The following is a 22,863-nucleotide window of genomic DNA, read 5'->3' as shown; positions in this document are numbered from 1 at the left end:
TTCTCTTTCCAGCTTCTTCCCCAGAACGAACAGAAAACAGGATAAACTGATCAATAAAGAGGCCTAACTGCAAATCAGCGCTCCCTACGCATGGTTATACGAGGAGAAATCTCTGCCAACGCCACGAATTCCTGCCCGCTAACGCAATTGCCGTTCGATGTTCGCCCCGAGGGCTGTTATGCTCGCGCACTCGGCAAGGTCGCCCGCCTTGTGAGCGCGTGCGTGAGCCTCTGAGCAGCGCTTTCGGTATTCGACATGCGATCCCGGCTGCTTGCGGGCTCCGCTGCGCAGCTCCCAAGAGGCGCCGCCGTAAGCGATACAGACGCGTGCGTGCACTCGAGAGGAAAAAAAAAACAAGAAAGAAAAAAAACATAATCACGTACGAAATTCTTTTGAGAGCGCATCCGTCGAGTCCGGTGCCAGCTGGGCAGGTATTAATTAGTAAAAGAAAGAGTCGCCGCACGCTTGATGAGAGAAGAGGTACGGGCGTAGAATGTGCAACCCGCGGGAGTGACGCAAATGGCCGTGTTTTGTGGAGTGCGATATAGGAGTCGGGTTCCAAAGAAAAAACAAAAGAACTAACGGTATGTGTTTATAGCCGCTTGGTACGTGTTGCGAGTTTCTCGGGCTCGTCGTTCGCAGCGAAGGATGACGTCATTTGTGGGAATAGCCGTGCGTCGGCGGTCACCTCAGTTGGTGCCTGGATTGTCGGGAATCGTGTTACGTTAATTCGAGTATACGATGGAGTGGCGTTTCGCACGGTTTATAATCTGAGTTGTGCATTCCTCAAAGACTGTTTCGTTCTGTCAAGGCAGTATGCGAAAGATCATTGTTAAGTGTAGCAAGTACACAAAGGCATCTGCAAAGTCCAAGGCATGCTCAAGCGCTCGGTTGGCCTAGTAATGAGTCACGCGGCATATTAAAAGCTGCTCGAAATGCCGACGGCACTGTCATGGTTGGCATTAAGTTATACTACGCTTCAATCCTCCTGTTATAATATGAGTTTCAGGATGTCACTACATTTGGGATAAAAAACTGTCAGCCCAAGCAGTCCGTACGGATGGTTAACCAGCGAAGCTGTAACGTGCGGTCCCAGTGTTTATCACTGGGTAAATCCCGACGGTTCATTAAAACTTTTCTCCATTATCGGTTACGTCTTTGTGTTTCCCAAATAATTGATTAATTAATTGTGACGAACGCGGGAGCAGTGGCTGGAGCGTGTTCGCGCGGTAGCGCCGAGGGGCGCTAACGAGCCAGCTGTGGAAGAAGACGACGCTAGAGCCAATGCTGCTGATAGTTCTTTTTTTTTCTACACGCGGACACGATAGTGAGCAAAGTAGCCCTTAACAGCTTCGTTGTCACAAAATCTAAACAAGGACCTTGTGTATTTGGTGTGAGGTCATAAGCAGTGATTAGAATACCCACCAAGGTTATCTAATTTTTACGCCACCTGAAACTGTGTTGCTGGAAACACAGCGTTAGGATAAGGTATAGTCCGTTTTACATAATGGCACTGATGACAAACAACCGATATTGACGTCCCCGTTTCTTGTAGTCTCTTGCAAACTGCCCAAAATGCAATCAAACCTCGTTATAACGAAACTGGATGTAACGACCTAATGGCTATAACAAAGTAAGGGGAATTTCCCTTGAAATCTCCCATGAGATTCATAGTACAGTGCATGTCAGTAATCAATATACACACATAATAAATATAACGAAGTAATTCTAGCTTCTTCTATCAACTTCGTTATAACGAGGTTCTACTTATAATTCCATACACTCCATACACAGCGACTGAATATGGTTGCATGTTCTTTTACAATTTGTATACTAGTTCTTATGTGTTACAACAAATTACGGTTTATATTCACGTGTTGTTGTCACGCAAATGCGCACTTAAAGCTCTCTGTTGGGTGTGAATTGGGCAAGAAGCTGTAGGGTGCATCGTGGAAGTTCGTGTTGGTACATTCACCGATGCACGGTCACTGTTTATTTTACTACTGCAGTTTAACGCCAGGGTGCCTCAGTGCTTATTATTTTGTAAAGAATAAGAACACGAAAAAGAAAATGTGACAAAAGGATTATATGGACATTTTGTTTTCAGGTCTAAGCACTACGCCCTTGGCGAGAATGTCAGGAGCACCTTTTGGTAATTTTAATGTGCCGGTTTACTACAAGCTCAACGATTCAAAGGCTCATAAGTATTGACGTAAATTTAGTCACAAATCCCGAATGCGGTCGGTGACAAAGAAATGAAAACAAAAGAAAAGCTTATGAGTTAAAAATAGCAAAGAGAAAGGATTTAACAGGATGTGCGGCAGGAAGATTTACTGTACAGGAAAAGATTTAAACAAGTAGTACGCGCTGGGTAAAACGTCTTCACTTGCACAGCAGCAAGTACAGAACAATTGCTATGCCGCCGGGAGAGCCACGTTTGTCCTAGGGACGTATTCTGAAACGTTCGCCGCGGCGAAAGTTTCGCACTGGCCACGCCTCCGCCGTTGCGGCGCGCTCTGAACGGCTGCTTTGACAAAACCGGAAATTCAGGTGGCGCAAGTGAATTTCCGGTTTTGTCAAAGCAGCCATTCAGCGCGCGCCGCAACGGCGGAGGCGTGGCCAGTGCGAAACTTTCGCCGCGGCGAACGTTTCAGAATACGTCCCCTAGTTTCTTTTAAGTCTTCCTTCCTTATTCAATGTGTGTGTCGGTCTGACGTAATTATGTGCCTGTTTCTTAATAAAAGTTGGTGCGAGACCCTGGCGATAAAGCAAGCTCTTCTGCGTTAAAAAAATTACATTCTGTGGTTTTACGTGCCCATATCACGATCTGATTTTTGAGGTACGCCGTAGTGGAAGGGGGGGGGGGGGGAGGCTTAGGAGCGTAACGCCTGCGTTAGAGAACGAGAAGTCGGGAGGTAACTTCACATAGTCTGTGCATACGAACGAGAGGTCGCATACACGCATGAACGTTAATGGTAGAGTAGTGCGCGAGCAGCAGCATACAATATAGGTGACAAAAGCCTTTCTCTTTATATCACGAGCTTCCAACGCCACCGTCCAGTGGCAGCAATGGAGTACGTCACCAAGACTCAATTTGCTCAGTGGCCGCGGGTGGCTGTGTTATTAAGTACCACGCTCGCCATAAGAGTGTCGACCCCCAATTCAATGGGGGTGGGAAACACACCTACGCCCGCATAGGGACGCTCGTTTTCTTCAGTGGCGGCACCTTGGCCTCACGTTTTTTTCGGCTTGTGGCACTATACTGCAAGACCCCGCAACAAAACCCATCGTATCACGACACCCGCCTTTTGTTTAGCTCGCAAACACTCGCACGCTCTACGTCAGGGGTCTCAAACACGTGGCACAAATTTCTAGCGCATTTGTGACCGTGGGTCCGACAGTGCGCACAGTTTGTGGGTAGGGTCGCCTAAGGCTTCGGCCATCCGCAGTAATGCAGTGATTTGGGCTTGTTGGTAACACATCGTGAGGCTTTTGGCGCGTGAAAAGACAAGGACGAAAGGAAGACGTGACACACACAGGCGCTAACTTGCAACAACCTTTATTTCGAGCAAAGGACCCATACATATATACAACTTTTTCGCATACATCATCATACATGCGGTGTTTGCAAAAGATACCTTACACACCATTGCGCAGGTAAGCTAACCATTTCCCGCAAAGAGTCAGTTTACCTGCGCAATGGTATGGTATGGTATGATGAACTTTATTTAATGTCCTGAAGATCAACCCTTAGGTTGACGCAGGCGGCTCCCACGTCGGGACAGTAAGGTTTAACCTTACCGCCGTATCATGGGCCTTCTGGACGGCCTGTACTTGATCGGAAAGAACTCCACTGTGTAGGACTCGCCGCCACCAGTCTCTCTCCTTGACACAGTCTGTGAAAGTCACAGGACACTGCCAAAGCATGTGATCCAGAGTAATGATGCCATTACACTTCTCGCAATTGATTGGTATCTCTCTTTCAGGATATATCTTGTTAATAAAGTTTGGACTTGGATAAGTTCTTGTTTGCAACAATCTCAGAGTCACCGCTTGAGCTCTATTGAGCTTAGCGTGTGCGCAATGGTGTGTAAGGTATTTTTTTTGCAAACATCGCATGTATGATGATGCATGCGAAAAGGTTGTATATATGTATGGGTCCCTTGCTCAAAATAAAGATTGTTGCAAGTTAGCGCCTGTGTGTGTCACGTCTTCCTTTCGTCCTTGTCTTGTCACGCGCCATAAGCCTCACGATCACGCCATCCGGAGGCAATTTGCGGCGTTGAGAAAGGGTTGAGTATACACCCGCATAAGGACCAGGGCGGCCGCACACAAGAATGTCCAACTGTGCAGCGCGCGTTCGAGGCTCCTGATGTGCGTGCGGACAGCTGTTATACGATAGCGGTGCTGATTGTATATGGTGGCGGGCGTTTCGTGATCGCGGCACGTGATCGTGACGGCTCTGGTGGTGGGTGGTGGTGGTGTCGGCCAAACACTGGGGCACGTGCTACAGAGTCGCGAGTGAAGAAACAGCGCGCGCGCGGTGAGCCTGAGTTGGTGTCTGGTGCGCAGACGTGACGAACTGGTGCAAGGTGGCCAACGGGGGTTGCCTCGGCAGCGTATGCGAGTGGGACTACCTGAGTGGCACCAAAACCTGCATCTGCCTGCCCGGCACGAGTAGGCTGAATGAGACCGCGTGCGCGCAGCCAGAAGCACCCGGTGAGGAAGCGAAGAAGCCACGACCGTCCTGCCCATCCCACACCGCTATGCACACCATGCGCACCTCTCGCTCTCTCTCTCTCTCTCTGTCCTTTCTGTGTTTGCTCGCACGCAAGATACCATTCTGTCACGCGGCGAGAATCCCGCGGATCCGCTTTTTCTTTTTTCTTTTTTTTTTATCATACCCTACCCGCATGATCCTGGCCAAATCACGCTCGCCATTGCTTGAGCAATGTTTACTTGAGCCATGTGTGCTATCGTTGCTGCTTTGCTTCGTTAACTGCCCAAACCTTCGCTTCTTTTTTTTTTTAATTATCAGAGGACATAAATGCCGCTTAAGCGGTGCCTCCGATCGAGGGGTCAGTGATAGTGTCAAGGGTCAAAGGCTTTACTTGATCGCCATGGTTGGCGAGAAGCCTTGCCCCCTCTGTTTTATGCGGTGTTCCGATTAATCTCGCCGCCGCAGTGTCATCCAGCTAAAGCAGAAGCTGTGCGATTCACATCAAACTGTCTCTCGTAGAGAATGCTCGTAAGCTTCTAGATAGCTAGCGCGCTGGTCAAGTCACTTTCGTCAACGTAAACCGAAACGCCCTTGACTGCGGTAGTCCCCGTGTTATCAATGCGCCATGAGTGCAGAGGTGGGCGCTGATGAAACGCATTCCTTATTAAAATTAACGACATTTCTTTAAATGTTATCTTGCAACTAGGAATAGGAGGGATAACTTCCTAGGCGTTTAAGGCAAAGGCAGCTTCAGAACTGGCACTGAAGCGAACACAGTTTATGCACCCATTTCAATTTATGCATACGAACAAGGAGTGCAGAGAATATTCTATAATCCTTATTTCTTCGAGCACGAGGCAACTGAATATGAAATATTATGCTCGGAAACTGGCTTAGTGTCTGTTACTCTCGAACACTTGAACGCTGCCTCCAGGTAGCCGACTGCAAAAGGATTTGAGAGAGACGCTGCGTGAAAGGTACATTTTTTTTTTTTTACCTCACCCAACATTCAACCCGCACTTTCGGTAATCGAGATTGGTCATCCTGGAAATAGCCACTGCACTCTTCGACTCGAGAGCGTAGGTATTGGCTGCAACAAATCTTCTATGATTTTCTTTCTGTAATCACGGTCTTTGGAAACATTCGCGATTGGGGTAGGCGTATGTAACATAATACTGTCAGCGTCAGATCTTGATCGTCAGGGAGCGGCCTTTAATTGAGGCGGCTCACTGCCGTTCATATCTCGGCTTTTAATGTTAGGTCGGAGCTGGCAATTAACTTTGCTTCTTCAAACCATTCCAACATGAACGGATAAGCTGAAATTTCATTTTTTTCGTCCTATGCTTTACACCCGTGCTACTGCAAGAGCTCACCATATGACTGCATGCTGCGCGTCATCCATCATCGCGCTACTGACCTCACGTGTGATAGGCTACGCACCTGCTTCACGTTCTGTATGGAAGAACTCACGACAGCGCTTTTATTTTGTTTCACGCGTATCATTAAGCATGAAGCGTTGATGAACCGCTATGTCTCGCCACTGGCGAGCTCTTTTCTGTTGTCTAATCATATCAGAAATCAGCTCAAACCGCCTGCCTCGCTGATTGAATAGTTATCTTTTTTTTATTCAAAACATGTCATAAACTTGTATGAAAATTTGTCAACGTATCCATGGATGGCCTGTGGTTTAAGTGTATTTGATTTGCTCAGCTATATTGTTGCAGTTTTCAGCTTTCTTTATCATATTGGCGGATTCACCACATATACGACATGGAGCACGCATTCTTGACAGTAGCGAAGTGAAAAATTTCAATAGTGAAAAAAATTTAGCTGGCGGTTCACTTAACCGTTCGCCTAGCGCGGTTACCTCTCCACTTTTTTTTTTTGCATTTGCTTCGCAACGAAGGTCATTGTTATAGTACCATTCACAAGAATCATCGAAACATACAGAACACTAATGCTGCCATACCATTGCTTTCATATCCCAATCTGTTTGCTTGTCATTCGCTTGATAACCTACGCAGTTAAAGTGACCTTTGACGCCACACGTTCGTAACAAGGATATTTTTTGTGTTTCTTCCCCCTTCTCTCCCGCAGCAGTAGCAACAACCGTAGATGAAAATACTGGAATAACAACCCTTGTGCCAACAAGCGACATTACAGAAGTCACTTCAGAGCCTACAATGAGGAAAGTGGAATGGACAACAACACCCGCGGAAGAGGCATCAACCACCCCTCGAGAGGCAGCGGTGTCAGAGACAACGACGCGAGTGACTGCACCTCCCTTGCCTCTGACGACGACAACGCAGACGCAAGCGCCAACGGACGCAGTAACGACGACTACCGCGTCTGTTACGGAATTGTCAACGACGCCTGGACAAGAGACAACGACGTCACCCAAGATTGCAATACCTCCGGGCACATTGATTCTGCTCGCAACAACTGCTTCTCCAACCACGACCGCTGAACCAGTCTCCGAGCCAAGTTCTCCCGAGATGGCAACGAGCGACGCTACGACAATTCCGACAACTGAAGGCACAGTGCCGATGACGACGAGCCTTGCCACAGTGCAGGCCACCGAGCACACGACCAGCGCGACCTTGACGACTGAGCCACAGCTGGCGACCGACGTCGAAAGTCTGACGACTCGAGAGATCCGTCAATCGACGGTGGCAGCCTTCGCGACTGAAAGTAGCGACGTCACTAACGCAACGGCGAGTATGGTGACAGACGCCGGAACTACGTTGCAGACCACTGAACAGACTACCACTGCCGTTGTGTTTGAAGAGACCACTACTTCTGGCATGGTGACAGGAAGGCCTGTGACAACGGAAGTCGGGGAATTAACTACCGTGCCCGTGCCGTTAAACGAAACGTCGGTGACTAACGTTCTAACGAACGAAACGACACTCACTTCGTCAGTTTCTTCTGAGAACAGCACGGAAGAGACCACGATGTCGTCAGTCACGGTTCCATCCGTCATGGTGTTCTCATTAGCGCCTGCAACAGACGTAGACAACGCGACGGAATCAACGCTTGCGACGACGGGGAACGAAACTTTGGAGGAGACAACGACGACGATGTCATCGGTATACAGGGAAATCGACGGCGATGCCATGAACGGCACCGACATCGGCGAGTTCAACGCAACCGCCTCGACAGCTTCGACAGATCCAATCTTCGTCAACGAAACCCTGCCGTTCAACGTGACGGACTCTCCAAACACTACGCTCTCCCAGGTTGAGACAGTCACGGACGTCTCCATGACGACCACAGTGGCCAGCGTAATGAACGAAACAGAGTCGATGAACGCGACGCTGACGTATCCAGGTTTCGGCAACGGGTCGTCAACGGAAGAAGTGGACCCCGACTTGAACGTGAGCAACCGCACCTTCGCCATGGGCAGGAACCTGACCTTCATGAACAACAACACCCTGTCCGAAGAAGGCGTGGATGTGGTGAACAGCACCATGGATTCGTGGAACATGACGGCCGACGGCACGTTGCTGAACACTGCAAACATCACGTTCGGAGATGTCGACAGTACGAGCATGATGACCGAGAGCGACAATACGACGCACGTTAGCATGACGACCACTCAATTCTTCAATGAAAGCATGGCAAACTCTACGGAAGAAATGTTCAGGGCCCACTGTTCTTCCGGTAAGTCGAGTTCACCTCCACATACTTTAAACCATTTTGACTTCTGGTGCTTAGTTCACAAAGTGTTTCTTTGTTAAGAACTGCTTGCGATTGGTCGCATGCCTTGGCCAATATCGTAATCTGTGTTATAATTGGCCGGGGTGTTTGTACTTAAGAAAGGTTCTTGCATGCGAACAGCTTTGTGAATACTGACCCTGAATTCGAATCGGGCTTACGAGCGCGCGCCATATCTTCTTGCTTTATTCACTGGCTTTGTTGTTACATGTGGTTCGAAGCGTAACTGTGAGTTTGAGTTTCAGGTCATACTGACTTCGGCGCTGTAAACGTAGAATTAGGGCAGTATGCCGGGAGATGAAAAAAGATGGCAAGCCAAAGTGACGAAAACCATTGTTTCTTTTTTTTTTTTTACATGGTGTCCAACACACTGCGCGCCCATAATCTCCTATACGAATGCAAATTCTCGCAGCCCGCGCCCTCCTTATATATCGAAGGACGTCTTCGTAACTGCATGCAGTTCTCAAAATCAAATTTTGGTTACTACTGGTCGCTATTCTTTCAGAGGAATTTTACTGTCCCGCCGATGGAAGCCACACTTGCCTGAAGACCAACCTTCTCTGCGATCAGTTCGAGGACTGCCCTGGAGCCTTGGACGAACAGAATTGTGAGTGCCCATACAGGCGTTGCGCCAGTACATCCTGCGCGCTGTGGAGATAAACGTTATTTTAACAGGCGATGAATACTTGTTTTTGAACGTTTTATTATCACTATACCCACTTCTTTCTCTAATGTAAAGAAGTCCCACTGCTCCTCTCGCGTTCATCTGACTCATGCAGTTTACGACCACAGAGATCGTGCGTTTGCTGCTGAGCAGTGCATCATTCCATTGTTCCCTTATTTTTTTCTTCTACAAGATAGTTTACTTCCTGCCTTGTCGAGATGGATGCCTTTCATAAAATCGTGCGCGCGTGCCCGCCTGAGCAATTTCGCAAGCTCCCCCTTCGTAGTTGCCTGACGTCGCAGCGCTGCAGCGAATGCAAGCAGCCAGGAGGCAACTGGGGAATTGGTAACGTGTAGGGCTCGAGTCTAGCGCCTCGCCTCGCCTTATATTCAGTTCGCAACGAGCCTCCATTGCCTCGCCGCGTCTTTGATCGCGCCATGTCCAGCCCTATCACTCGCGCGCTGCGAGGTGCGAAACTACGACGCTGGCTCGACGCGTCCTTTAGCGTGTCATGTGTCTGCTTTCTTCTTCTTTTTCTCTGCTTCGACTGCGCCCGGCTTCAAGGCACCGACACCTGCGGAGTGAACTTCCAGTGCAAGGACACCTCTTGCGTCATGGCGTCGGCCAAGTGCGACGGCATCCGCGACTGCCCGGAAGGCGAAGACGAGCACAACTGCGGTGAGGAGGAGCATGGCGGCTTGTTTTCATTACTATTAATTATTACACGCGGAGAGAGAGAAAGAGGTGCAGTGCTGTCAATTGTATCCGGCCTGGAAGGGACGCCGCGCCCATCCGGATTATCGCGAGCGGTGGCATGTCACTCAAGCGTAGGTTATTCTTATGCGTTCCTTTGAATGTAATCTAGTTTTCTTTTTTTTAAAACAATATCACGTACGCATTACGTACCCTTTCTTAAATGCATTCCCAAGTTTCCGTACATTCCCGATGAGTTGACCGAGAACGAGAGTGATGTCGCAACCGCGCCGAATAGATGCTTCCCGTCTGTTCTAGCACTATCTCAAGCGGCGGGACCAGAAACGCCTTTCTCGGCGTGCAGGCGGTAGGTTCTTGAATGCACTGAGCGGTTATCACCTTCGTTGAGCGTAGAAAGGGGCAGCGCATTTCGGATGCTGCCACTTCTCTCTCGTAGTGTAACAAGCGTAATTTAGACTGACGCGAACTTGGACTCGCTTGATGTCAATAAAAAGTTTTGAGCGACTTCTAGGCCGTACCTTCGAAGTGTTTATCGCGGAGTAGCCCTGCATCCTTTGAACGAGCAAACCTATTGTCACTTTTTATGTTGTCGCATGGTGAACGCGTGTCTGTCATTCTCTGCGCGCCAAAATGGCTTAAGACGACACGGCTGACCAAGCGCCATTGTGTTTATTTGAAACGTCAGACCCAAGTCCCGTACGTCGTCTAGCGACGACCAATTTCGAATCAAGGAACCGCGCTGTTCTCGCGCAGCCGTCCAGCAGTCTCGACTGGTCAAGAGCTTTATCAGACCAGGGAGCGCGGAGGACAAATCGATCGTCCGTCTCTCCGATTGATACGACCTCGGTTTGCCGTTAGTCACGCGCGAGAGCGTCAATCATTCCCGTGCAGCTCGAGCTGTGACCGGCGCGTCTCTCTCTCTATCTGCGTTGCAGACATAGTAAACTCCACGTGCAGCGACCTCGAAGTGATGTGTCCCGACAGCAGCGCCTGCATCAAGCCGCTCAGCCTGTGCGACGGCATCTACAACTGCAGAGACCGCAGCGACGAAAGCGGATGTGGTAAGTCTGTCCTCGCGCGTGTCTGTCCGTCCGTCTCTCTCTCTCTCTCTCTCTCACTCTCGGTCGCTTTCCTTTGTGCTTTCTAATCCGGGCTCTCCCGGGTGTCTTGCACCGCCGCCGCCGAGGGTGCGGTGAAAGAGGCGAGATAGCAGCGTTGCCAGGTCCCAGACCGAAGTGAAAGCAGCCCTCGGTAGCTATGGGAGAGGGAGGAGAAGGGATAGACAGGGAAACTAACCAGACTCGCGTCCGGTTTGCTACCCTGCGCGTGAAGGAACGGGATTAACGATCGAAAAGAAAGGAAGAAGAGGAGCGAAACAGCATTATAGTCTTGCGTGCACGTAATGAATGGTGCACACGGAGTCCACAAACGGTCGTTCTTCTCAGTACACAAGAAACAGGGCGCGGGCTATTATCAGAAGTGCAAAAGAGCCAGCGCGGAAAGCCCAGGGACGAAGGATAGACAGACACGACGGTTCGTTCCTTTTTTTTTTTTCGCAAGTTGTACTGTTCGTGTTCGTGATAACTACGTTTAATTATGAAAATGAAGTAGTCCGCCCAGGCGCAGTGGTAATGTATAGCTACAAGCTACGTCAAAGTTTAAATTAAAAAAAATCAATTTCTGGTGTATTACGTGTCAAAGACACGATCTTATTATGAGACACGCCGTAGTGGAGGACTCTGGATTAATTTTGACCCCACGGGCTTCTTTAACGCGCATCTAAATACAAAGTACACGAGCGTTCTTGTATTTCGCCCCCATCAAAATGAGGCCGCCGCGGCCGGGATCGAACGCGCGACCTAGAGCTGCAGCAGCGCAACGCCATAGCCACTGAGTTACCGCGGCAGGGTATGTGCAAGCGTTTACTATGTCAGCGTTTACAGCGTTAAAGAAAGAAAAAGAAATGATAAAGGAGAGAGATAATAGAACGCCAGTGATGCTTTCACATGCATCCCTGTTTAAAGGATAATGCAATGAAGATGGTTCCCGTTTTACGACACTTCTACACGTCACTTTCTGGTCACCGCTATATGTAATGCCGATGTCAGTTACGCGGGTAGGCGTCAGGACGGCTGGTCTTGGATGTGCTATTGCGAGTGCGAGATGGAGTTTGACAAAAAGAAAAAGAAAGGGCCGTCAACGCCGACGGTGGAGCCGCCACATTGTGCGTGCCCTAGAAGTTTGGAGCAGAGAGAGGAGAGAGACGAAGAGGGAAACAAAGGGAGGTTAACCAAGGACGTGCCCGTTTGGCTACCCTACTCTTGGGAAGGGGGAAAGGGGGACGAACAGATAAGGGGAGAAAGGTAAAAGTAATAGAGTCAGTCATACACAGAAGAGTCAGTCGCAGAGGACTCTCCGCTGTCAGAAGCGTTCGTGCAATCTGGCATCCTCCACGAAGTGCAGAAGAGCTTTTATTGGCCCTTTGCATGCAGGAATGCACAGGCTGTGGTCGAGATGCCAACACAGCTATTCTCTGGCCCAACTTAGCGCTGCCGTTTCCCTAGCAGCCATCAGCTTTCGAAGCCCGCACGCATTCTTGTGATGTTAATTGTTCCAGCGCTTGCACATATTAAATATCGAAACCTAATCTAATGTGCAGCCAGCGAATCTGGTGCCGATTGCCGGTGTACTTTTACCTGTTGCTCAACAGCTGTGTCGCAGTAAATAAGCTACGGGCAGAAAACGTTGGGATATTGGAAGGCCGTAGCTGTTCTGATTAAAACGTACGCCGTGGAGACGCTTTTCAAGGGGAGTTATTGGTCGACGTGCTTACTGGAACATTGTGTATGCGCAGAAATCTTTCTTATGCGCCTGTCGCCAAGCACAAATGTGATCTTATTTCGATATCTTCCAGTGGACAAGACTCTGTGCGAGCAATCGAACAAGTTCTACTGCGGAGACAAGCTCTGCATTTCCTCCGCTTTGAGGTGCGACGGCCACGAAGACTGCAAGGATGGAGAGGACGAGGTCAACTGCAGTGAGTATACAGCCTCTGCCATTCCTTACACTGGCGTTCATGGAATACTTGCGTGGATATAGCGGAAACAACATAGCGCATAAAGAAAAAAAGGGCACCTCGTGGGACTTGCCTTTCGACCGTTTGTATAGTTAGTAATACATCATCATCATCATCATCAGCCTGGTTACGCCCACTGCAAGGCAAAGGCCTCTCCCATACTTCTCCAAGTTAGTAATACAGTTATCACTAAAGGTGCTGCTATGATTACGATAGTTACCATAAGCAGCAAATTATATATGTGACAATTCTGTCAATTTAGGGGCCGAATTCGGAAAGGTTTTTTTGTTCGTGAGTGCTTTATCTGCATTTGGCCGCCGCCTTCGCTAATAATACGAATAATACGTACGTCGAGCAGCAACAGGATTGGTCAGCATTTAACAGGTCTAGCGTAGGAACTTACACTACGTGTGACACCCCTAAAAACCCGCTTGTTCGGGTTGCGTGCTTGCGTAGCTTCCTCGTTCGTCGAAGCCGACTATCCCCCAACAGAGGTTTTTACGCGGAGGGGGACCGCTTGTGTCACTTCCTTCGTTTTACAGATCTGTATAGTGGAATTATTTACTCACATCTCAGTCGAGGCAACCGAGAGCGTTATTATGGCAGAGTCGAGCTTCGCAGTACGTAAGTGAAAAAATATGAATAAGTTGGCACCGAACTTTGGGCCCTCTCTGTTAAGAAAGCAGTGCTCAACAGGTTGTACAATATCGCACATTTATGTGCTTAAGATCCAGCGGCAGAATAAACGAAGCTTTTCGTTTGTCAGAGGTGTTTGCCAGTGACAATATAGTATCTAGCGTCACAATTGTCTTGCACCTGCTCTTTGGAAAAGTTAGAGTATAAGAACGTTTACCACAGAAGTCGAAGTCTCCCGCAGACTTCCGCTTGCACTACGTCATTCGCCTAACGTGGATCAACACATAATATAATACCGAGTCGGCATATTCGTCCAATACCTCATCAATATCCTTGCAGACGTACTGGCTGTCGGCTCTGTTCTCGGCGGCATTACACAACGAAACAACAAACACTATCAAAAATATTCTCGCAGAAGCTGTGTTCGGCACTGGCGCTTTGTCTGCCGCTTCCCCACCGAGAAATATTTTCTCGCCTTCTGATCCACGTTCTCGACAGAAAAATGTGGATCAAACCCAGTTTTCTTCCGTGGGTAATGCACATTTCCATGTCGCGTACTTGCAAACCTATTTGTGACTACTTTCCCGTTAATATGCCACTCAGCGGTCGCGCAGCGTTCGCTGTCCCCTAGTTCGGCTCAGTAATCAAAGAGTACTTTTTTTCTTTTTTGCGAGTGTGGGTCTAGCGCCGCGAAACCGCGCAATAGGGGCGTTCGCGTTCCAGTCGATGATGACGATCGCCATGTGCAGCACTGGTGTGGTCACGTGACACATGCCTGCGCAACGTTTGGCTCTTTCGAGCGCATATCTCGGAATCATCGCCGTAGTTAAACCGCTCCTTTGTAGCCACGTTCCTTTCGCAAGACCGAGAGCTCTTCCTCGCAAAAGCAACCCATCTTTAACTCCGCGACGAGAGGACCTTGTAGCGCTAAAAGAAAGTCTCGTAATTCACGGTATACAGATAGAGTGTCGTGGCTTCCACATCTGCAGGCCCGCGACCGAGACAGCTCCTTCAGATGCTTCGCCTTGTTAGCTGCTGTCGAAGCGATTTAACTGCATCGACAACTTTAGCATCGCACCGTTCGTGCATCCGCTTTAGGAATCAGGGCCGTTCGAGTTCACGAGAAGCGCCGACCCTTTTTGCTCGGCCGCTCTTTCCTCAACAAACTTCAACCTCGCACGTTCTTGCATCCCCGCCAGCAACTGAACTCCGCGCCTGCCAGCTTCGACGGCAATCAGGAGACGATTAGCTGTGGCGTCAGCAAACGATGGTCAGCAAATAAAAGACGCGCGGAAACATCGCATTGACCCGGCGAGCTATATGCCGATCCGGCTGGCGATAGGCGGGCGACTGCCTCGCGAACGCGCGCTAACTTTACGAGCTTGTTGATGATCCGGTCGTTAGGAAAAACAGCTTCGTCCGGAGCCTGTATATCACGTGCGTCACAATCGCGCGCAACCAAAGGCCGACGCACGCCGGGTAAATGTATAGGGAGAGCCGATGAAGCGAAAATTGTAGAGTGCCGTGCGGACCGCGACAAGTAATCGCTTCCGGAGAAAAAATAAGAAAGAGTTGTTCGGCGGAGAAAAACAGCGAGTGCGCGCTGAGACTTCGCTGACGTGTCTTGTATGCACGGGATAAAGATACGAGAGGAAAAGAAAATGTGCTGGTTGGCCGCAAGTTGAGAAATATAAATGAGAGGCAAGTAAACAAGCAAACTTTCGCGATGAACTTCCTTCGAACTTTGCATTAAGAAAGAAAAGACAGGACGTGATTTCACGCGCACTGCGACGTGATCTTGCGCGAGAATGGTGAGTGCGTGGCGCGTGCATCGGGCTGAATTAAAGCAAAAAATTAAAACAAATCTCTAGCTGCTCGTTTTCGCCCCCCGCCTCTGTCTCTAGTGGTTTTATGCCTATTTTCTACTTTTCCTTCTTCTTTAACGCGGCATCGTCCACGTGGTGCGCTTATCGACATGCATTACCGTTGTCTTAAAAGAAAATTTGTTCTTGTAAAAACAAAGCAACGTTGTGGCGACGTCCCCAAAGCGTCGTACAAACAACGTGCCTAATCGAAACCATCTCGTTTTTTTTTTGTTTCCAGCCTGCGGTGAGAACCAGTTTCAATGCATGAACGGATTCTGCGTATCGTCTGCAACGGGGTCCGTTCGCTGCAACGGCATAGCCGATTGCGTCGATGGAAGCGACGAGCGTGGCTGCGGTGAGTGAGCGTGTCCTTGTACGAAAGTTGTTTTGAGACTTTGCAGTGGGCCCTTTAAAAAATTGACAAGCTGCCTTTCTAGCAATGCATGTTGCCCAAGAGATGGCGACCGCGGGTGCGACGCGAGAATGCTTTTAAATGCTCTGCTATCGCGTTGTTTCTGCTTTCGTGCATTCTGTTCCATCATATTTAACGGGTGGAATGAAGAACAATGCACGAGCAGCCTGGAGAGATATGTATAAGATGTATAGAAAGCCAGGGAGAGAGAAGTGGTTAGGAAAAGGCTAACAAGGCTGAGGCCGGTTGGATGCTGGGGAAAGGGGGAAAAGGGACTGAAAGATGAGGAGGAGGAGGACAGATGTTCACAGTATGCACGACGGGTACACAAGAAACGAAGCAAAGACAGGGAGATGATCAAGATGTAGTTCTGGTGATCTACCCTGCACGAAGTGCAAGGGCAAGGGGATAGACAGAGAGGAGGTAGAGAGAGGGAGGATCTTCCCAGCAATCACCATTCTGACAACGTGCTGGCCGCCACATTTTGTGCAATTGCCCATTGCGGGAAAATCAACTTGACATATTTTCTAAAGGTTCAGGGCAGCACGCATTGTTCTCGCTTTCTCTTCATTTTCGCTCGGACTGAAATAGAAACATTGTAACAGTCTCTTTATCTCCTTTCTTTCTTCCTTGATAACGAAAAAAAAAGAAATTTTGTCATCAAGCGGTACACAATTTTTATTTTTCCTGGTCCAAATGAGTTTCTGCGACACACTCCTGTGGCTTGTTATCGCCTACGTATTTGTCCTCGAATGTTGCAGTGTCACCGAGAGGAAAACAGTGTGCAAGTTATTTCGCAGAATTAGGCGGTACCGAGGGCATGAAATCTGGCTTTTGAGCAGATGTGTCGCTGAAGGATAACCGGACTGTAATACGATATGAGAAACAATACCAACACTTCTCGTACTTCCCCGTTAGCTTTAGTTGTAACACTACCTGCAACGTTACACATTTTGGATTTCCAGAGCACAGAGATGTCCTTAAACCGTGTTTATCGCATGAACGCGGTAAATAACAAAATTTTATCAATTACGCCCTGTTGAATTCCCAGCTTCTGAGATAATCGTGACCAAATAAAGGCAGCAGGCATTGCCTGCTGGCTTTATATGGTTACGATTAACAACAAATCGAGCCCCTCTGTTTCCCTTCTGCTCATTGCCTCCGAGTTGTCATTTTTTATCTCTCTCTCTCTCTCTCTCTCTCTCTCTCTCTCTTTGTGCACAACCTTTACGTTTTTTCTGTACTGAAAGTAATAATCTTTTTATTTTTTTCTTGCTTGGGATTAGCAGTTACGAAATGGCGCTTTCGTTTGCTCTAAAACGCTACCTTATTACGTTTTAACATCACGTGTAACACGCGTGATAACTCGGTGCCAACTACGTACTGAATAGCATGCATCGAATACTCATGCATGTCATGCATCGAAAATAGCGGAGATCAATTCCTGCCATGTCATGTTGCTCACTGCATGCAGCTGTGGTTTTCCAAGTGAATAAGCTACCCTCTGGCAGAGAACAACTTGGGAGAGATTTCCAGAACCGCAATCTGCCATTTTAGCCAAACATAACAAGTTGCCTTGAGGGGACAGGGTAGGTCCTATTCTTGCCATGCATTTTAGGCTATGTTCGTGACCCTTTTTCTCATGATCTGCTGGGGTTAGAACATTAACCTTGGTGGCATTGTAATCAGCAATGTCAGGTAGTGTTACTGAACCAGGATTATTTTCTTTTTTGAAGGATTAGTCTTTTTGTTTTCTTTTCTTTACTGGACCCACCAAATTTTAGAGCCAAAATTTGCAGTAAATAGCCTGTAAACAAGAATCCCCGACAAGAATATTTATTATAATCCTGGTTCAGTAGACTGTCTATAATGTTTGCTCAATATCTGGAAAATATTAGCTCCCTAGCGCTTGTAGTTTCTGAAAAAAAGGGTCAAATGCAGCAAAGTTTGGTGTTTTGAGATAATTGGCTTTGAAGTGGAAGAAAGAGCGTTATTGCGATATAGGACTATAGAAACAAATTCTGGCGCATTTTTTCAATAGCCACCAGCCTGGTAGTCCCCTCCGTCGTCAACACTTCTTTTCTGTGCTAGCTGCCTTTTTTTACTAGTCGTGTAGCCCTCTCTGCAAAGTACAGTCGCCGCCGGTGAACTTCGCGCAACCACGGGACTGTGAACCGTCCTGGAGAAACTCAGAATGACCTCAAAATGTTGGCTCGAGCAATGCTGCGGTCATTAAAAGTTAGCACAGCATCCATTGTCGCTATTTTCAGTCTTGAGGCCAAGAAAGACATTCTTCAGAGCGCGCTCCCATACGACGTTGTTGAACGCCTCATTCGCCTCCTGAGTTTTTCCATGGAGACATTTCTGGAGAAGCTCGGGCTTTTAGAGCTGCTGAAATACCGGCGTTCCGCTTCAAGCGTTCCGTCGAGCGCAAAAGCTTCGATGCAGACGCGCACGTGGTGGCCGCGGCGCCCACTCCTCGATTGTGTTGCGGAGAATTGGCGACATTGGAGATCGACTTATGCCGGTTTCCGTGGAAGAGGCGTTTTTTAAAGCACTTCTTTGGCTTCGTAATTCCATTGCCGCTAAATAACCAGCACTAAAGTATAAACAAATTTGATTGTCCGCGAAAACACGCCGAAGCACGAGCAAAACGCCGCGCGTTGCGAGTAATCCAGCTGCGTCTTAGGATTCGTTTGGCTAAGTGAAACATGCTAGTTAGGTTTTCACTGTTGCCAGATGAGTGACAGCCATACCGCTAAACGTGACAAAAAATAGGCCGTGAAAAAAAATTTTTTTTTTCTTTCAGTTTAAGAGAGGCACAGATCCCGAGCATGTGTCAAAGGGGGCGTGGCTGGATGCTGCCTAGGTTTCGAAAAATGTTGATTTTGACGTAAATATTTCGCGTGCGCGCAAATGAAACACTGGGCCATGTTAAGGAAAGAATAGAGATTTTAAATTACACAAAAACAAAAAATCGATTTTTTTCGGAAACTTTGCCTACCCTGTTCCCTTGAGCAATACCCGAAAAACTGCTTGTCAAAGCTGGCTTCTCCGCGGTAGGAGGCTTTTTGTGGAAAAGCCAACTTCATGGCTCTCTTCATTCCATGGGCAATGAACTTGTATATTACAAGCATATCTGCGCTAAACCTAGAACGCCGCTATAACAACGGTAAACGGTAAACGGTGTTGATTGATTGATTGATTGATTGATTGATTGATTGATTGATTGATTGATTGATTGATTGATTGATTGATTGATTGATTGATTGATTGATTGATTGATTGATTGATTCTCAATCGTGATTTCAGATTTCTGTAGAGCAGCAGTCACGTGACTAATGAGCGATGCGGCCGTCCTGAAAGAGCAATGACTAGCGAGAGAACAAAATAGATAAAAGGCAGAGAGGTTGACCAGAGTGTCCGGTTGGGTATTTTGTACCTGGGGAAAGGGTAGAAAGGATGAGGAGCGAGGAAGATTTGATATGAAGAAAGTGACTAGGAATTTATTGAGTAGGAATTTATCGGAAAGGTTTCTCGAATCAAACTGTCACGTTCATCGCCGCGATAACCACTGGCGACCGGAAGGCTCGTCGTGCGTAACCGAGCGCTTTTTGTCGTTTCAGTGCAAGTGGACAACAACGGATTGGCGCAGGCGTTCGACGGCGACATGGGCTCGTGGACGCTCATGTGCGCGGACAACGCGACGCTCGACCACGGGCACCAAATTTGCCAGGAGATGGGATACAGGTGCGTTGCACCGACGTCGCCACTGTGCGCCTTCCAACACACAACGACACTACCGCTTTCAAGCACACGTTGAAGACACCTTATATACCTAATATAGCCGTCTTACGCAGGGCCTGCAGAACCTTGCGTCAGGTCTACTGACGAGGCTGCCCATTAAAATTTATTCCTCACGTATTGAGAGGGAGGTGGGAGGGGAGATCTATGTCTCCTAAATGTGTATTGCCAAGTTGATGCTTTGTTTGCTTGATAAAAAGTGATTTGTCCTTTTCCGTCAGAAGTCTCTTCGCTTCTCTGTTGCAGACCATGCGACAAGTGCTATATAATTCTATCTTTATCTGTCTTGTTCCTTACTCCTTTTTTCTTTTGCATACGTCTGCTTCGTATACGATAGCAAACTGTTTAATGACCTCAAGGACTAATTTCATCTCGTCTAATCTTTTTATACGTTCAACAAATTAATGTTGTGGAGAGGCCGGCAACGTATTTGTTGCCAACGTTTTCCGATATCGCAATGAATAAACCAACAAAAGCAATCAATTTTCTTTTTCTCTAGTGTTCGATGTTTGGGAGCATACGTTTCCTTTTGCGGAAATTTAATTCCGTCCTTGAACACTTCCCCAAATAGGAGTTTCTTTCTCAACGCGAGCTTGACAGATAATTACCTAACTCCTGCTAAACCATCGAATACTGGGAGCCACCATCACCTAAACATCGCGCTTTATTTTGCCCGTATAGACACCTTTAAATACAGTTTCTTTCCCCGTGTAATTGAATAGTGGAATTCCTTGCCTGGTCCTATTTGTTCTCTGCCTTTGAACTTAATTTTAGCGACTATTGAATAGGTAGTTATTTTCGTTTCGTCTGTATTGTTCATATTGCCTGTGTTATTTGTCTTTGTTCTGCTTTTCACGCCCACTCCTACAATAGCCCAATATATCTGCTGCATGTATATATATATATAAAAAAAAGACACGCTCCTTACTACGTCAGAAAAAAAAAACACATTTTTCCAGGCTAATTCACGGCGAGGCGGCAAATTGCTTGACCGGTACATAAACTTCTGTCACTATGCATCTAGCAATGTAGTCAACATGAGCAGTTTTCCTCGTTTTTATTTATTTATTTATTTTTTATTTCGCGCTTTGCTCGCCTCTCCTAGTATTGGCAAATGACGTGTTCCTTTTCTCTCCTCTTTTCTTCAATGCTTTCACTCCAGGAAACTTGCGTGGTGACGTAAGTGACCCACAGCCTCAGCGAATATTCGCCGCTGTGTGTTTTTGTGCTTGTGGCGTCTTGTAAGATTGTCACGTTTGTTTTTCTTTCTTCTTTATTTTTTCTCTGCCTCTCTCTCGTTGACATCGCAGCGGTGCCCTTTCGATAAGGACGGTGAGGGTCGAAGCCAACGTCACCTCGTGGGGCTCGTGGAGCGACCCTTACGAGGGTCCCGACACCCTCTGGTCGAAGGGACTCACCTTCTCAGAGCCGTGCCACGATGGTGCGCTCGCGGTCAGGTGCGACTATTTCGGTGAGTGGTGAGCGAGAGTCGCCTAACTACGTCAACAATTTACCCTCACTCCCCATTCTTTGTTTGTGTCCATACTGCCTTATTGGGAGTGATTAGATTTGCGGAATAAAGATTTTGTAACGTGTCGCGGCTTCAGCTGCTCTCCTTCCATCCCCCCCCCCCCCCCCTCCATCCCCTTCTTTTTTTAGAAAAGGCGAGCGTTCTGCCCCTTGTCACATTTTCTGCCTGTGCATCTTTTTTTTAATGATTTCTTTCTTTTTTTGTGTGGGGAGCATACACAATCCTTGTACCGACAATGCGACAATGCGACAATTCCTTTCGCAGAGTGCGAGAATCAGACGGAAGTGCTGTTCCGCATTGAGCGCGAGGCAACGGGCCAGCAGGCGCAGAACGACGTCTGGCCCTACCTGGCCCTGCTGCACGGGAACGACTCGGCGACCGCCTGCCACGGAGAGATCGTGAGCCCGCTCTGGGTCTTGACCACCGCCTACTGTCTGCAGTGAGTTGTCACCTCGCACCATCTTTGCCGTGTGCAAAACAAGTGAACTAGGCAGTGCCCGGGCGATCAAAATCGGTCATCATTAATCTCAAAGAGAGAGCCGCGACTGCGTTCAGAAAATGTAAAACTTTCACGCGGCCGACACTAACGCATTCAAGCAAATATTGTGAATTGGTCACTTCCTTGTGCCGATGGGGCGCGCAGCTTGCAGAATCGCTTAGGCGGACGTCTGGTGAAGATGCTCTCTGTAACGATCTCCCGTAATGTTACATGCATTAAATTCGCTTCTGGTGCATTATAACGGGGAAAATTAACCACATTATGGCACAAGCACGAAACGCAGGCAAACATCTACCACAAAGAAGAAAAAGAAAACCTGAATGGTCGCAGAGGACACTTTGTACATATTTATTTTTCTTCTCTCCTATCTACGAGGTGAATAACGATGTGCCCCTTACAGTACTAAACTTGGAAAATATTAAAGTCGGCATAGATGCACGGAAGGAGGCTTACATAACACAGCAAGGAAAGAAACAAAGGAGAAAACGACACGGCCAGAACGGGCACGTCGCGAAGTCTTGGCCAGGTCTGCCTTCCTAGCGCTTCTCCGCCGTTCGCTCAATAACGGCCTCGTCTGAAGGGTAACACCACACGCAACAAGCATTCACGAACACTGATGACACAAACAGCAAGGGTCCTAAGAAGCGACACAAAGACTTCAGTGCCTAGGCGCTATTATCGAATGCGTGTTAGATATCACCACGTTCTCCCATACTCATCATCTATGCATCGCAGCGGTCATTGCTCGTGCCACAGACTTTGAGGCACCGGAACTGTTACATATGTTCTCCCCCTCCTCTTCGCCCTTCTCTCTCCCCTCGGCAGGCAGCTTCCGCAGAACGCTTCGCAGCTGTACGTGCAGGCTGGCTTCGCGCGGCCTGCCAGCGCCCGCGAGCACCACCGCGTCGTGCGCGTGGTGCTGCACCCGCACTACTCGCAGTTCCGCTCCAGGACGCTGCCCGACTACGACCTGGCGCTCGTGAGGCTCGCCGAGCCGCTGTCCTTCGCCAACCACGTGGCCTCGGCCGTCTGCCTGCCCGACGACGTGGCCCGACCGGGCGTCACCTGCTTCGTCGGTAGCTTGGGAAACGGAATGCCCCGAGGTAAGATTTATACCGATGTACTAACGACTCCGTCTAAACGCGACAATTTGCGGTTGGTTCTTGCTTTCTATATTGCATTGTTTTCCTCATTCGCTTACTTCCTTTGTCTGAACGCCTTCAGT

The 22,863-nt window shown here is 48.3% G+C and overlaps 1 protein-coding gene across 2 annotated transcripts in view; it reads left to right on the top strand.

Annotated features, from left to right (window-relative positions):
- Positions 1-22,863, top strand: part of LOC126537566 (uncharacterized) — a 239,856-nt gene that overhangs the window by 203,628 nt on the left and 13,365 nt on the right. For both annotated transcript variants that reach the window (XM_050184678.3, XM_050184680.3), the window contains exons 8-18: positions 4,573-4,719; positions 6,818-8,383; positions 8,943-9,044; positions 9,666-9,779; positions 10,751-10,876; positions 12,730-12,852; positions 15,631-15,747; positions 19,431-19,554; positions 20,919-21,079; positions 21,404-21,578; positions 22,464-22,741. In XM_050184678.3, coding sequence (XP_050040635.2) covers positions 4,573-4,719; positions 6,818-8,383; positions 8,943-9,044; positions 9,666-9,779; positions 10,751-10,876; positions 12,730-12,852; positions 15,631-15,747; positions 19,431-19,554; positions 20,919-21,079; positions 21,404-21,578; positions 22,464-22,741 — 3,033 coding nt within the window. The remainder of the gene's footprint in view (positions 1-4,572; positions 4,720-6,817; positions 8,384-8,942; positions 9,045-9,665; positions 9,780-10,750; positions 10,877-12,729; positions 12,853-15,630; positions 15,748-19,430; positions 19,555-20,918; positions 21,080-21,403; positions 21,579-22,463; positions 22,742-22,863) is intronic.

This window comes from Dermacentor andersoni, chromosome 4 (assembly GCF_023375885.2).
Source record: "Dermacentor andersoni chromosome 4, qqDerAnde1_hic_scaffold, whole genome shotgun sequence".
NCBI lineage: Eukaryota > Metazoa > Arthropoda > Arachnida > Ixodida > Ixodidae > Dermacentor > Dermacentor andersoni.
Note: the sequence above shows the minus strand (reverse complement) of the source record. Positions and strands in the feature narration are given on the sequence as shown.